This window comes from Antedon mediterranea, chromosome 3, assembly GCF_964355755.1.
Source record: "Antedon mediterranea chromosome 3, ecAntMedi1.1, whole genome shotgun sequence".
Taxonomy (NCBI): domain Eukaryota; kingdom Metazoa; phylum Echinodermata; class Crinoidea; order Comatulida; family Antedonidae; genus Antedon; species Antedon mediterranea.
The window spans coordinates 38,460,528-38,474,083 of NC_092672.1; the positions used below are offsets into that span (position 1 = coordinate 38,460,528).

Consider the following 13,556-nt stretch of genomic DNA (forward strand, 5'->3'; position numbering starts at 1 on the left):
TTGAGTGTAAAAACAGCATTCTTTGTAGTGTAGTGAAATCTGACGATTCCTTGCCTGCTTTCACGCTTCTTTACGCGCCTTTTTACTTTGTTTAATCTGTCGGAAGCAAAAGCTAGGTATCATAAGGTACATGCAATATTTATACTAGCACCTCCGGCGGGCAATCTCTCGCGTGTTCAATGGACTATCATAACTATTCACATTACTCAGCGGCTTACCGGCTTTTACTTGCCTATTCACACAAATCTGACATCACTGATGTCTTTTATTCCTATCGAATTTTCTTGTTGTCTGTTTTCTGATAATTCGGTTAGATAAGCAGAATCGAGAAAAAGAAATTGATGAACCAAAATTGAATAAAACGAATAGAAACAGAGATAGATAGTATGATAAACTGGGACGTATTTTAAATGGTAGTCATTGACTATAACATAAATAAGACTGTGAGCAAGAACTTTAAAGATTTATGTTTGAATATACCTTTTGTTTTATTGATAAAATTTGAATGTAGTGGCATTATAAAAAATCAACAAAAAAAAAAGATCTAATATACGGACAGCATGAACAAACATTACTATAAATATAAATAAAGAGAATATTTTACTGTGTAAAACAACAGTAAAAGAAGGTTTGTTATTAGGTACAATAATTTCAATGCTAGCCCGATGGCAAAATATGAGAAGTACCTCGTAAATGAAAGTAACAACATAATGTCTTCTTATAGTTTGGGATTTTATTCAGTAACAAATCATTACAAACATAAATATCACGTGATCATTTTGTATGACCCACAAAATATTCTCTCCCATCAGTCCGAGCATGCGCAAACAGCGCACAATAAGGAATGGTCAAACATGCCCTCACGGAGGATAGGAATGAATACGAACATAATATAAACTATGGAACGCAAACATATGGAACGCCGAAGTAGCATTTTAGCATCCCATATTTTATAATTAAACTACAGAATAAAATCCAGCACATCGCAGCTATAAAGTTTACACCATTGCACTTAATAACATGTTTATAAAACAACAACATTATCATCATTATAATTACAGAAACATCACTTTGAACAGTCGACATTTTTTTTCTACACTAACATTGAAGATATTATTATTTTTATGCACAATACAGTTGATACCATGTGTTGAGTTCAGGAGGAAGTTTCTTCCCCAAAATATGATACGTCTACAGTTTTCAAAACACCATGAATGGTTTAGAATAGTACCCGTGTAGAGACCTGGCAGCCAACTTAAACGTCCCGCGTCAGAAATTGGGATTTTCCGTTTTATCAATGTGTTCCAATTGCTCTGATTGGAACAACGACTGCTTTCAAAGTGTTCACAAGAGTCTAATGCAGTCGATTCCAATTTATTTCGCTAACGTCATTCAAGAAATGTTGTTATAACGTGGATTAACTCGAATTACGTCATTGAATTTCATAATGGTTTTGTTTTTCTTGAGATGAGAACAAACTTTCTCTCAAAAACGAGTCATCATCACCAGACTGTTCCCTCCGTGTGTTCCCCATGATGAGGTAATCCACGAAAACCATTAGGCATAGAATGCATAGCGCCACCTCTCGGTCCGTGACTAAATCTATCGGGTGACCTGAACATGTCCCCTGTACCTGGCAACGGCACAGGTTCTGGACTAGGACTTAGATCTCTGTGGTGATGCATATAACCAACATCTTGATGCATGTTTCCCTGTTGATGCATGGGTTGTTCTATACTGGTTAAGGGGTTGTTTTGTGATACAGGTGGGATGTAAGGTGCCATTTCGGCCTGTTGAGGCTCTCCACCAGGTGGCTGCTGCTGGCCTGGGTAGAAATCGTAATAACCTTGAGTGCCGTAGTAGTCGCCTGGGTTCCCGGAGTCTGAAAAAACAAGAAAAAGAGTTATCCCAGTGAGAGACATAGAAGCAGACATGATATGCATGCCCCGGGCCAAAGAAGCACAGCCCGAGTTATGAAAATTGATTGTCACAGCGAGCGGTACAATAACTGACTACAAATACAAATAATTTGCAAACGAATTACTTGGATTTCTGTAAGATTTTGTTTGTTTAAATTAAAGAGATAATCAATATTTCAAAAGTATGGAATAAAATAACTGTAACTTTCAACTGTCAACTGTTACATTACAAATGTAAAATTGTCGAAAGTAAACCAGTATTTAAAATCGTTATAAATAACTAAAGCTCTGTACACTATCAAACTTTATGTGACAACAAATGTGATGCACCCTTATATATGGACATGATGATGTCATATCACTATCATATTTAGGCACATCACATCATATTTGTCAAACTAGTTTGATAGTGTAGACAGAGCTTAAAACTCAGACACTACGGTAGTGCAACATTGTGGATTTTCCAGTACAATAACAGTTGGTTTTTACGAAGTAAAGCTGAACAATGACCATGTTGTCCACAAATTAAAGAGACACACATCCTAATGTTTAAAATCTAGACATTCCCCCGGTTTAAATCGACCACCTTCGTTTTGGTGACTCCATTGATAACAATTCGTGCTTTTTACTAACTTTGAGGACATGCTGTTAACAGGTAGGATGTGTAACAAACAATGATATTTACAAACGTCAAACACGCTTAGGGGGCTAAAAAGTCCCAAAAATATCTATTCATTAGGCATCATATTCACTCTTGCCGATATCAGCGTCTTTATTAGTGAATGGTAAAATATTTTCTCGTTCTATTATTTATTCAACTCCTTATACATTATTTGTTAGCATAATAATTGGTTTTCGCGAGAACCAAGAGGAGAAGATGCTTTTGTTTTTGTCGTAATTTTTTAGCCCTGTTTGATATCTTAATTCCATTTTGAAATAATTTAATTTTCAACCGTGATAAGCTTATACACAATCCAATATTATTTGTGTTCTTTGCAATTGTGGCCATTGTAGTAACATACATATATCATTGTGGCCATTGTAGTAACATACATATATCATTCGCTTGTTGCAAACTCCATAAACCAATGACTAAAGTATTCGATTATTATATGATAATCTATTTTTCTGATTTAAAAGATGAACTTATTATTTTTAATGAAGTTGAATGTTCTGTTTTCTCAACACTCGTTGATGTATATAATCATTCGCAATGGTTTCGGATATCAAATATGACAAGTATAAGCCGTTTAATCCGATACGTTCATAACGGCGATAAGCCTCAACACACGGGACCAAACTTAAGTCCATAGCAGTGGAGCACGAGACACCTGTATAAAACTATACACAACAAACACACGGTCTCATCTTAAGTACAGTGGTTTAAAACAGTTAAATCTATTTTTTATATTATCAATAACATTTGGGAGGTTTTTAATGCCACTGATGCACCGTAAATAAAACCTAGACTGGCCATGCTGTGCGCATGATATTGATAACGGTTTTTGTACGCGAACATAATTATATTTACTGATGAAAAAAATTCATCTCCTTCCCAAAAAGAAAGTGAGAAAGTGCGATGCTAACGCACGCAACGTTGGTAAGTTTCAACGTTTATTTTCACCTTCATGAAAAACGAAAATTTGATTTCAAAAATATATTTACTGATTGTAACAATCGAAAAAAAATAAAAGAAAATAGATAGAATGCAATATATATAATACATATATATTTTTAAACATTTTGTTTTTTGCATAGGCCAATTTTAATTTCACATAATAGTTGGATTGATATATCTGATAAACTAAAATATTCATTTATTTATTATTCTTTATTTACATCTTTAAGGCAAACTTCTTAGGAGAAAAGTACAGCTGAACTGAGAGTCATGGTTGACTAACAACTACCGGAGAACAGGCATTCTTTTCTACCACATTTGGTTTAATAAGGTCGCTAGACAATCTTTTAATTCATCAACATATTTTAGGTAACACGATTAACAAAAGCAAGATGAATTGAAGGAAAAATTTATTGGTCTAATTTCAACCTGAAACTAGAAATAAAAGTTAATTTTAGGCTTAATTAATTTTAGTAATACAGTGGTATTCAATTAGGGGTACTTTATTTGACAGGATGACGTACATTGTGCCTTGCTGCTTCTCGCAACGACAATCAAAGAGACCTAATTTCAAATATATTTATGTGAAATAAAATAATCATAGTCGATATACATATATGTTAATGCACAGATTGGAAAGTAGGGATTAGGAAAAATAAGAACAAAACTGTGAAAAGAAACATTCTGTAAAAAATATCTGGGAGAGAATATTCCCACTTTTGTCGGGTAATCAACCTATAAATTACAATGGAGTTTAGCACCATGTGAGTTGTTGGTCTCTGGGAGGAGAAGAAGGAGCATCAGCCCAGAACAAATGGTCCATCTTCTTAATACGCTGAAGGTCTTTCAACTATTTTGGAATTGTCCAAGTCAACAAATGGAAACGGATGTTAAGCCAGAACAACATTGCACGAACATTTTTTTTTAAATCACCAGGTTTTGGAAATTATTGTTATTGATTCTAAAAGAAAGAATCGATTCAGCTTCAATAGAAAATTTAAACCAAAACGCAAAACCCTTTTTACTTAAGATGTTTCAATTATAAAAACATGAGTAAAGGCCAATTTACACAGACGAGCGGTAACGGTAAGCGGAAAACCGCGTAGCTTGTTCCACGTAGAATCTGTATCTATCCTGCAGGACGGGAACCGCGTAGCTTGTTCCACGTAGAATCTGTATCTATCCTGGACGAGAACCGCGTAGCTTGTTCCACGTAGAATCTGTATCTATCCTGGACGGGAACCGCGTAGCTTGTGTTCCACGTAGAATCTGTATCTATCCTGCAGGACGGGAACCGCGTAGCTTGTTCCACGTAGAATCTGTATCTATCCTGGACGGGAACCGCCCGTCCATTCCGCATGGTGTTTAAATGGTCTTAAAGAATAACATTAGATTCTATATTGTATTATCGTTACCGCTTGTCTGTGTAGGCCTAAATGTACCTTATTCTAGGCTTTAGGATCGTTGGTTTGTTGGGAACAGAAGGGAGGAAACGCGGCAGGACAAAACCAATCTTACTGAAACAATTCATATACTTTGTGTAATGTACTAATCTGAATGCGTTGGCGTTAGATCGCATCAAACTGTATACGATAAAATTCAATGGTTTAAAGCAAATCTATGAATTTACAACTGAAACATGTGAATGACAAAGATAATGTTAATAGTTAATGTTACATTTGCATCAATCATCAATCTTGTTATGATTGTGTACACTTTGATAGATGGACAAAAACGACAAGAAACGGGAGATGACTTGATGGTTAAATCGATGCCATGAATACGAGTATTGACAGAGGAATTTATATAATGTGAAGACACAATAGACAAACACATGTGTACATAGATCGTAAACGGAAGGACAAATCTCGTATGCCTAAAACGTACATGTCTATAAACCAATAATCAAAGCTTTGTATGTATGTAAACATCATTTAAACCAAATTTAATATTATTCTGTGTATATTTTCATACGTATTAAATATTGTCATACGTGCGCGACTCCTCGCTCCCAAAACGCGCTGATAAATCGCGATAGGAACAAATGAGATGAGAGATAGGCGGGTAAAAGTCATTACTGATGTTGTTAGGCTAATTTCAAAGAGGGTTTATCCTTTACAAAAGTTTGTTCCCAATATTTGTTTCCTATATCAACCGTTTACAGAATTTTATTTTTAAATGGCAAAATCTTAAACGTTAAAGTCAAAATTCGTTTATTTTGTGGAAAAACTGGTCACAGTGGAGTGCCGTCGGTTACTGATATTTAAAACAACACACTTCCACATTAGCTGTGTTTGTGCAACACTTAGTTGCTGGCACACGTGTTTTACAGCGACAGTGACGATCAACACTGTGTTGCACACGTTATCCAAGACAACAGACCAGTGACTCGCCAAGGGCCACATCAGAAAAAAAAAAAACTATTGTCCAACTATTCTATTGTTCTAAATAAAAGTACATCTCTATCGCCGGCTACATAAAAGCATAGCATTTGTGAATATATAGGAAGAGATTAACGAATGGTAAAACCTTCAAAGGAGAAATAGATCAGTGATGAAAAGGCTGTAAAATGCTAAGGTCGGCGAATGCAAAACGTCAAGGCAGCTAGTCGTTTGTTAGAATCAATAGCCGGCACGGCAAGCAAAGCGTGAATTCCGTGTGGAGCTAAAAATAATTAGCTTAGAAAGAAATCGATGGCTTAGCCTATCAATCCGATCTGAAATGTGTGGACAATTGACTTTCTCTCTTTTAAGATTAACAATAGTGGTGTGCTCACTTCTTTGTTTAATTTAAACATCTCGCAATGAAGTTTTAAATGAGGTTAAAGTGCCGACAATCAAGTGTGATGCAAATTCGATACAATTGCTTGTATACCTTCAATAAAAACAATATAATTATAATATGTGAAATCAAATACAGTAATCCTGTTTGCTCTTTTAAAGTTAAAGGTTTTACAATGTATTATGAAGCCTGTCAGGTGTCTAGCATTAATGTAATTAAAACGCAAACAATAGCATTGAAGGCATCACAATTAAACACATTTAAGCTAAACGTATTACCTAAATATTTTGTTGTATACTCTAGTACAGCTATTATTGCCACTGAATTATACTGTATTGAATACCGAGTTCTGACTTAACAGTGTTGCATACCAGAACTTATATTCTGAGGCATTCTGTGTGGAATATCTGAACATACATGCAATTTTAAAAAGGAGAATTGTGATAATGGAGGCAATGTAAATTAAGTTGCTGTCCTTTTCTTATCATAAAAACGACCGTCTTTATGAAGGTTCGTTGACAAACCGTAGACAAATACAGGCAAAAAAAACAAAACATCCGTGTCTTAATCGCCCAGATTAACGTCAAGATGTCGAAATAGTCACAACGAAATGTTCATGTGCTGACGACGCGACCGTGCTCAATCGGGGTACAGGCCTATTCTACCGGTTTTGTTTTTTTGTTTATTTTGCCCAAAATGACGTCCATTTAAGGTCATCACACCATAACATACGCATGACACAAACGCACATTTCAATGGACGTGTTACACGCGCAGGCTTGCGTAACGTGTACGCCTATTTCTACCAGGTACGCGCTGTCTAGCAACCAATCACATAATTGAGAGTTATTAATAGCCCGGATATTGAATTATGAAAGTACTTTTTTAATTGTTAAGTTGTTATAGTCAAGGTAATGGTTATCAACATGTGTATTATGTTCCTTATTTGTAGCAATCCACCCATGAAACGGCATTTTTACTTATATATTAACCAGTCCAATTAAAATATGGGTTACATAACGAGGTATATAATTAACATATTTTGATTAGTCTATACTTTTAAACACCATTTAAACAACAACAATGGTTTACGGTTATTCAAATGTAAGAAAAGTATAGGCCTACTACACTAAAATGCATTGCTTACGAATCCTTGCTAGACCCGGGTAGGCCTACACATACATTGATGACGTAACCACGACGTGACTTATATGGCAACGTACTTTTATATCACCAGGGTTGTCACCTCCTTAGGTAGGGGTTCCTGAAAAGTGCGGGGAATCTATGACAGATAGGTCGCGAACGGCGCCTAGACTCCCGGCAGGACCGCGTCCGACAAAGTTTTGTATTTTCACAGTTGTTCGAAAATTCTTCCTCAACGACATCTTTCTCCCGAAACGCGATGGCCCACAAAGGTTACCTTTAGAGGTAACTGAAACGGTACCAAATTATGATAATACATCGGTTGATATGTTTGATTTGTAATTAACAATAAATATCGACATTTACAATAGTTACCTAACACTTTAACATGCTGTAAGATGTAAAAGTATGTTACACTAATTCGTACGATGTGGGAGGTCCTTGTAGGAAAACTCAAATGGCGGCTCCCATAATTTACATACAGTATATTCTTAGAATTTCAATTATATAAAAACTGTCGACACATTTCAAATACTTGCTCGCCATTTGAATTCGTTCACACAGGTGTTACAAAAAAAAAAAAATAAATATGATATTTTATTTTCCATTAACACTCGGCAATATTACCCATTCTTGTTACTACATCATTCTTACGTTAAGTTAACACAATTATAAAACACATTATATACATGCTGATCGTGCTGAGGATTTATTTAGACTTTCATCGCACGAACAATGTGTATACACACAGAAACAGAATGGTAGTCTCAAGCTGTATCAAGCTGTAGAGGACCTGTGGCTGTATTCACCATTCACACTAAGGGAAACACAATTAAAATTAAAAAAATCTCCTATCTAAGTGAATACAATTTAAATATTTATTGAGTAAAGTGAAATACTTAATATTTAAGGAAAATATCTCATTTAAGTGTGATTGGTGAATACGACCACAGGTGCATTGATTCAAGCACATTGCAATGTAAAGACAAATAAAAACATAACATTGTAAAATAATAATTACCTGGATCTGCAAAGTTGAAATGGTTATGCATCATGTCCGGGTTGTTTTCTATGTCATAGGGTCCGTTCATACCGGGTCGTAAACCTCGGATACCGCGTCGTGGATTCCGGAAAAACGGATGACGTCTCGCGCCTAGAGCACTCAATTGTTTCATTCGTCGCTCTTTTGATCGACGATTTTGGAACCATACCTGAAATGACAAAAGGTTTAATTTATTGAAACGCAGAATAACATTATATTAGTGCATTGGAATTGCTATAAGCCATCCAAACAATACATCAAATAATACAAGCCCAATCCAGGCCTACTAATAATACAATATACAGATAAAGCTCTGTCTACACTATCAAACTTTATTTGACAAAAACATGTGATGTGCCTATATATAGACATGATGATGTCATATCACTACCATATTTGAGCATATCACTACCATATTTGAGCATATCACACTTTTTTTGTCCAACTATAGTTTGATAGTGTACAAAGAGCTTTACAACAAACACGCATTGTCATCACAGCAAAAGGTTCAGTAAACTATTTTAAGCGCATTTTGTTATAAAAATAAACAATAATTTTATATTTGGTCTGTAAAGCGTATATTACATTACGTTGTGCGATTTAATCAGATAAAGAAACCTCTAATAATATAATGTATCCATTATTACAACCTTATTCGTGTGTAACCCCACAGATCAGAATTGGGAAAAAAAAACCAACACAAAATTGCAAACTAAAATTATAGAGGAAATTCCTTTTAAGGAATTGTGTATAGTTCTAAGCCATGATCTACTTTGTAAAATCAGGTTCACTCTCCCTGTGAGTTAAATTGCAGTAATTATCCTAATCACATCAGCAGAGCATATTTCCAATTGCGGTCGCTCAACTTCCGATTCAGAAATTCAAATATGTATAGTTTTGTGATCGTGTTTCCATGCCTACATATTAGTTTATTACTCCGTTATATGGGTGTCTAGAGGTACGTACATATCAACGTAATTTAATTCAATATAATTATAGGCCTGTCAAAATACCATTCTCATGTAAGTCTGTTCTTAGACCTACAACAAAAACTTCTGCAAAAATTGTTTAGTTTAAAATCTACTTCGGATCAAAGAAAGTAAACGAGGCAACTGATCGATGTCGGAAAAAATAAAGCGAGTAAACCGACACAAAAATGACAATTAGATCGCTAAAACCACCTGTCGAATATATATTTTAAAGATGAAATTTGAATAATTTTAATTGATATAAACCCAGAGATCATTTACACCATTTTATATTTGCCAGTGTCCACAATCTTTCAATTATGACATCATAAACAGTACCTATTGTAGGAAGCCTTAGAGATGCGAATATAAAACTCTAACAAAAGGGATGTTTTATTCCGCATAGGATTATACTGGATAGAGTAAGAAGAAGACGAACAACAGGCTAGTTATATATAAAAACACAAACAGCTGATTTCGTAACATACACAACCGGAATTTAAACCCTGTTTTTGAAGATTCTGTAAAAACAGAAAGAAATCTAGTTGGTAGCGTGAACCTAACAATACGGAAAAAAAAGTAATACTACCACCGTTGCCATGGTGATTTATAATACGATGTTTAATAAACAATCCTTATTTCATCCGGGAACTTTGGAAACTAGGCCTGTGAACATATCGAGTTGACGTGAGGTGATGACCTAAAAGGACAACCCCTCATAATATAGCAATTCAATTTTTATTTCAGAACATATCAACAATAGGCCTACTACAGAATCAAATAAACAGTTACATAAAGAGGTGTGGACTACAAGGTATGACGTCATACCGTAACAAGATAATTATGCATGTTGGGTTCATTTTCTATACAGTATTGCATTTTTAACATTCGAGAATTAACAAGTGATAATTGCAACTTTTGTCAATCTTAGTTTAAAAACTAAAGGAGGAAACATAATGGATAGTAAAAAAGTAAATTATATATTATATCTTAACATCGAGTATAATTTATCTCCAAATACCATGGTATGAAAGGGTATTACAGTTTTATGTGCTTTACACGTGGGACCCAACTGTCCCAATTATTATTCATAAACAAACATCTTATTTTGATACGAACCGATAAAAGCCTAAGTCTTAATATTTCCTTCTTTATCTCTTTATATATTAATATTCCTTATATGGTCTTTCTTTGTGAGTATATGTCCATTTTTTGTAACATTTTAGTGTGTTTTAAAATAATATTTGTTATAAACGCAATTTAATTCAGCAGTTTTGCTGCTAATTGGTTTGTCAATAAATAAATAAAAACAAAAATGTTTGCCAAAAGTACACAGATGTTATTTTGTTACCGTTTCGTACATTTTGATCGAGATTTACATTATATTTATAACTCGTATGACAAAAGTCAATACATGTGTGGGACAAGGCTTTTTATAAAACAAAAATAAAGTAGGCCTACTATTTAATAACGCTACTTTAAAGAAAAGGGAAAAAATAAGGTGGAATAAAATAAATGCATCGTTGATTTTGGAATGTCAGTCGTAGGACAATCAACTTTATACATGAATTGTTCCATCTTTTGCATTTTACACAACACCATAAATACACCGAGCTGCTAATTGTCCCGATAATTGTCCTCCAGTTACCGAAATTTCACCCAACTGGTAAATTTTCTTTCATGATTATAACACGAAATTATCACCCATTTAGCGTAAAAATCTTTTATTTGCGAATGAACAAATTTAAAGAGGTACAACCACAAGCGATAAATCGGTGAATACTGTGAATGTCTTAGGTGGGAACAGCTTTTGAACCTAGTGTCTTTCACAAGACGACCTACACTCGGAACAATTGGTTATTCAAGCCTAGAATTTCTGCATGTTAACCTACTCGGTTGAGCACTAGTGTCAGTTGCATCGACTATTTGTTCCGTAAGATTTAATAGATTTCAAAGCACCTGATAGCCCATGGCTCAATGAATTGGTATAATAGTTTCGTGTTGTTCGCAGTTCGTTTGAATGCACCGATCGTCCCACTACTATGTACCTTTACGATGATATGGACATCTCAGACGTTGACGCTATAGCAAAGTTGACGCGTTTTTATCTGATTTGACGCACAGAAAGTGTGAAGTCCAACATAACGCGTCTGTGTTTTGTTGTGCTCATAACTTGAGAACCGACCTTCATAAACAAATCGTTTAAATTAATCAAAACAATGCGCTTATTACAAGTTTTGGATATACGTAATAACGAATATATAACGCGCGCGTTCAAAATCTGATAATAATGCCTTTGGTACGCGCGTGTCCATTTTATGTCGTTGTGTCACGGCGGACGATATGTCTAGAATTGCTAGTATATTTGACACTCTTAGTATTCATCTTTGTGCACATAAATTATTGATTTGAGTCGAACTATTGAATGTGGCATTTATATTGCACATTTATCATATGAAAAGCATCGTCAAGAAAAAAAATATATTGTAATGAGGGGAAGTAACCGATGAAGAACAACTCGGGGACATGCTGATTTTAGGCCTACAAAATGAGCTATCTCTGTATGATTTATTGTGCCATCTATGACGGACGGCCGGTCAAACGTATGCCAAGTTTTACAGCCATGAGTCAATTTAAAAATATTATGTTTTTTTGTAAATGTTTGCCTCTACCCTGGATAAGATACATTATTATATCCATTAAGATACATTATTTTAAATATTTTAAGTACCTTTATATAATGTAAAAAATTGTCACAATTCAGTTTTTCTGTAAAGATGATTTTAATAAATATACCATTATAAATGAATGAATGAATTATGTATTAATGAATATGCATTCAAACACGTTTAATATCATTTGAAAAAAGTATTTTTAGACACCAATATTATTTTTATAATGTTATGTTAAAGTAGGCCTATATGATACCAATAAAATTTGTATGTTAGAGAACAACCGTTAAGTTCTCAATGTTACATTATTAAATAATAATACTACTTATTGATGTTTACTTATGGAATAGTGCGTATAATATTTTCCACTCAATTATACACATCAACTCTGCTTTATATATAATTATATATTTGTATATGCGGATACGCATGAGTGCACTAAAGCTGTGATAACTATAAGTTTGAGTTGATTTGATTTTTGACGCACGTAGAGCAGCCGCCGCGTCATGTCAAAATCATAGCTATTACCAGACTAAATATGAATAATGATGCTACGTTGTATTTTAGTAGCAGAGAATATAAACCAGGATTGTATTTAGTCATAATAATATAGATGTTAGAAATTTATTAACAATAACTGGAATAACCAGAGCAACATAGAGATAATAGTGACTATAGGCCTAAGTTTTAACAAATCTTTAAAACAAATAAAATGTGTTATGTGTGACACAATCATGTTCTTGTAAAGCGTTCCGACAACGTCAACTTATTTCAAATTAAAATGCGTAAGATATTACAAACTTTAAAGCGTGCTTTCAAGCACTGATAACACTGCGTATTTTGTACGCGTGCGTTAAATTTCAGAAGCTTACGCTACAGGATTAATTGTTGTGACAAAACTAATATTATAATCAATATACAAACACTCCTTCGATATTGATCTGACAGAAAAAGAAAAGTTATATATATAATATATATAACTTGTCTTTTTCTTATATATAACAGAAGTATGTCACTATAACAAACGTATTGTTGTTCACAGAGTCGGTAATAATGTACAAAATAGGTTGGTATGCCGATCTTATTTGCGACAAAGTGTGTATTGTTTTAATATAAACAATGGCGCCGTAAGACGTAGTACGAAACGATGACGACCATGAAGCGGATTAAGAAATAGTTACTCAGATCTGGTTTCTGCTCTTAAAAAGTCAACAAATTTTGAAACTATGACGTCAATATTAGACAACATTACATCTGTATTTACCAGAATATGAATTAAAGTTAATATAATATTGTAAATACAGGGATTATTATTAATATATACGTATATGGCGTCTTAATTCATTCAATTAAGAGCAATTCATTGGAAAAAGTATCTTATGTAACTTCGAAAGATATTATCTTTTACTGATGA

At 34.1% G+C, this 13,556-nt stretch overlaps 1 protein-coding gene across 2 annotated transcripts in view; it reads right to left on the reverse strand.

Moving 5' to 3' along the window:
* Positions 1 to 622: 622 nt before the first annotated feature.
* The window catches only part of LOC140045529 (LIM/homeobox protein Lhx1-like), a 30,919-nt gene continuing 17,985 nt past the window's right edge, over positions 623 to 13,556 (reverse strand). For both annotated transcript variants that reach the window (XM_072090474.1, XM_072090473.1), the window contains exons 4-5: positions 8,482 to 8,671; positions 623 to 1,882 (exon numbers count right to left, since the gene is read on the reverse strand). In XM_072090474.1, coding sequence (XP_071946575.1) covers positions 1,503 to 1,882; positions 8,482 to 8,671 — 570 coding nt within the window. In that variant the 3' untranslated portion in view covers positions 623 to 1,502. The remainder of the gene's footprint in view (positions 1,883 to 8,481; positions 8,672 to 13,556) is intronic.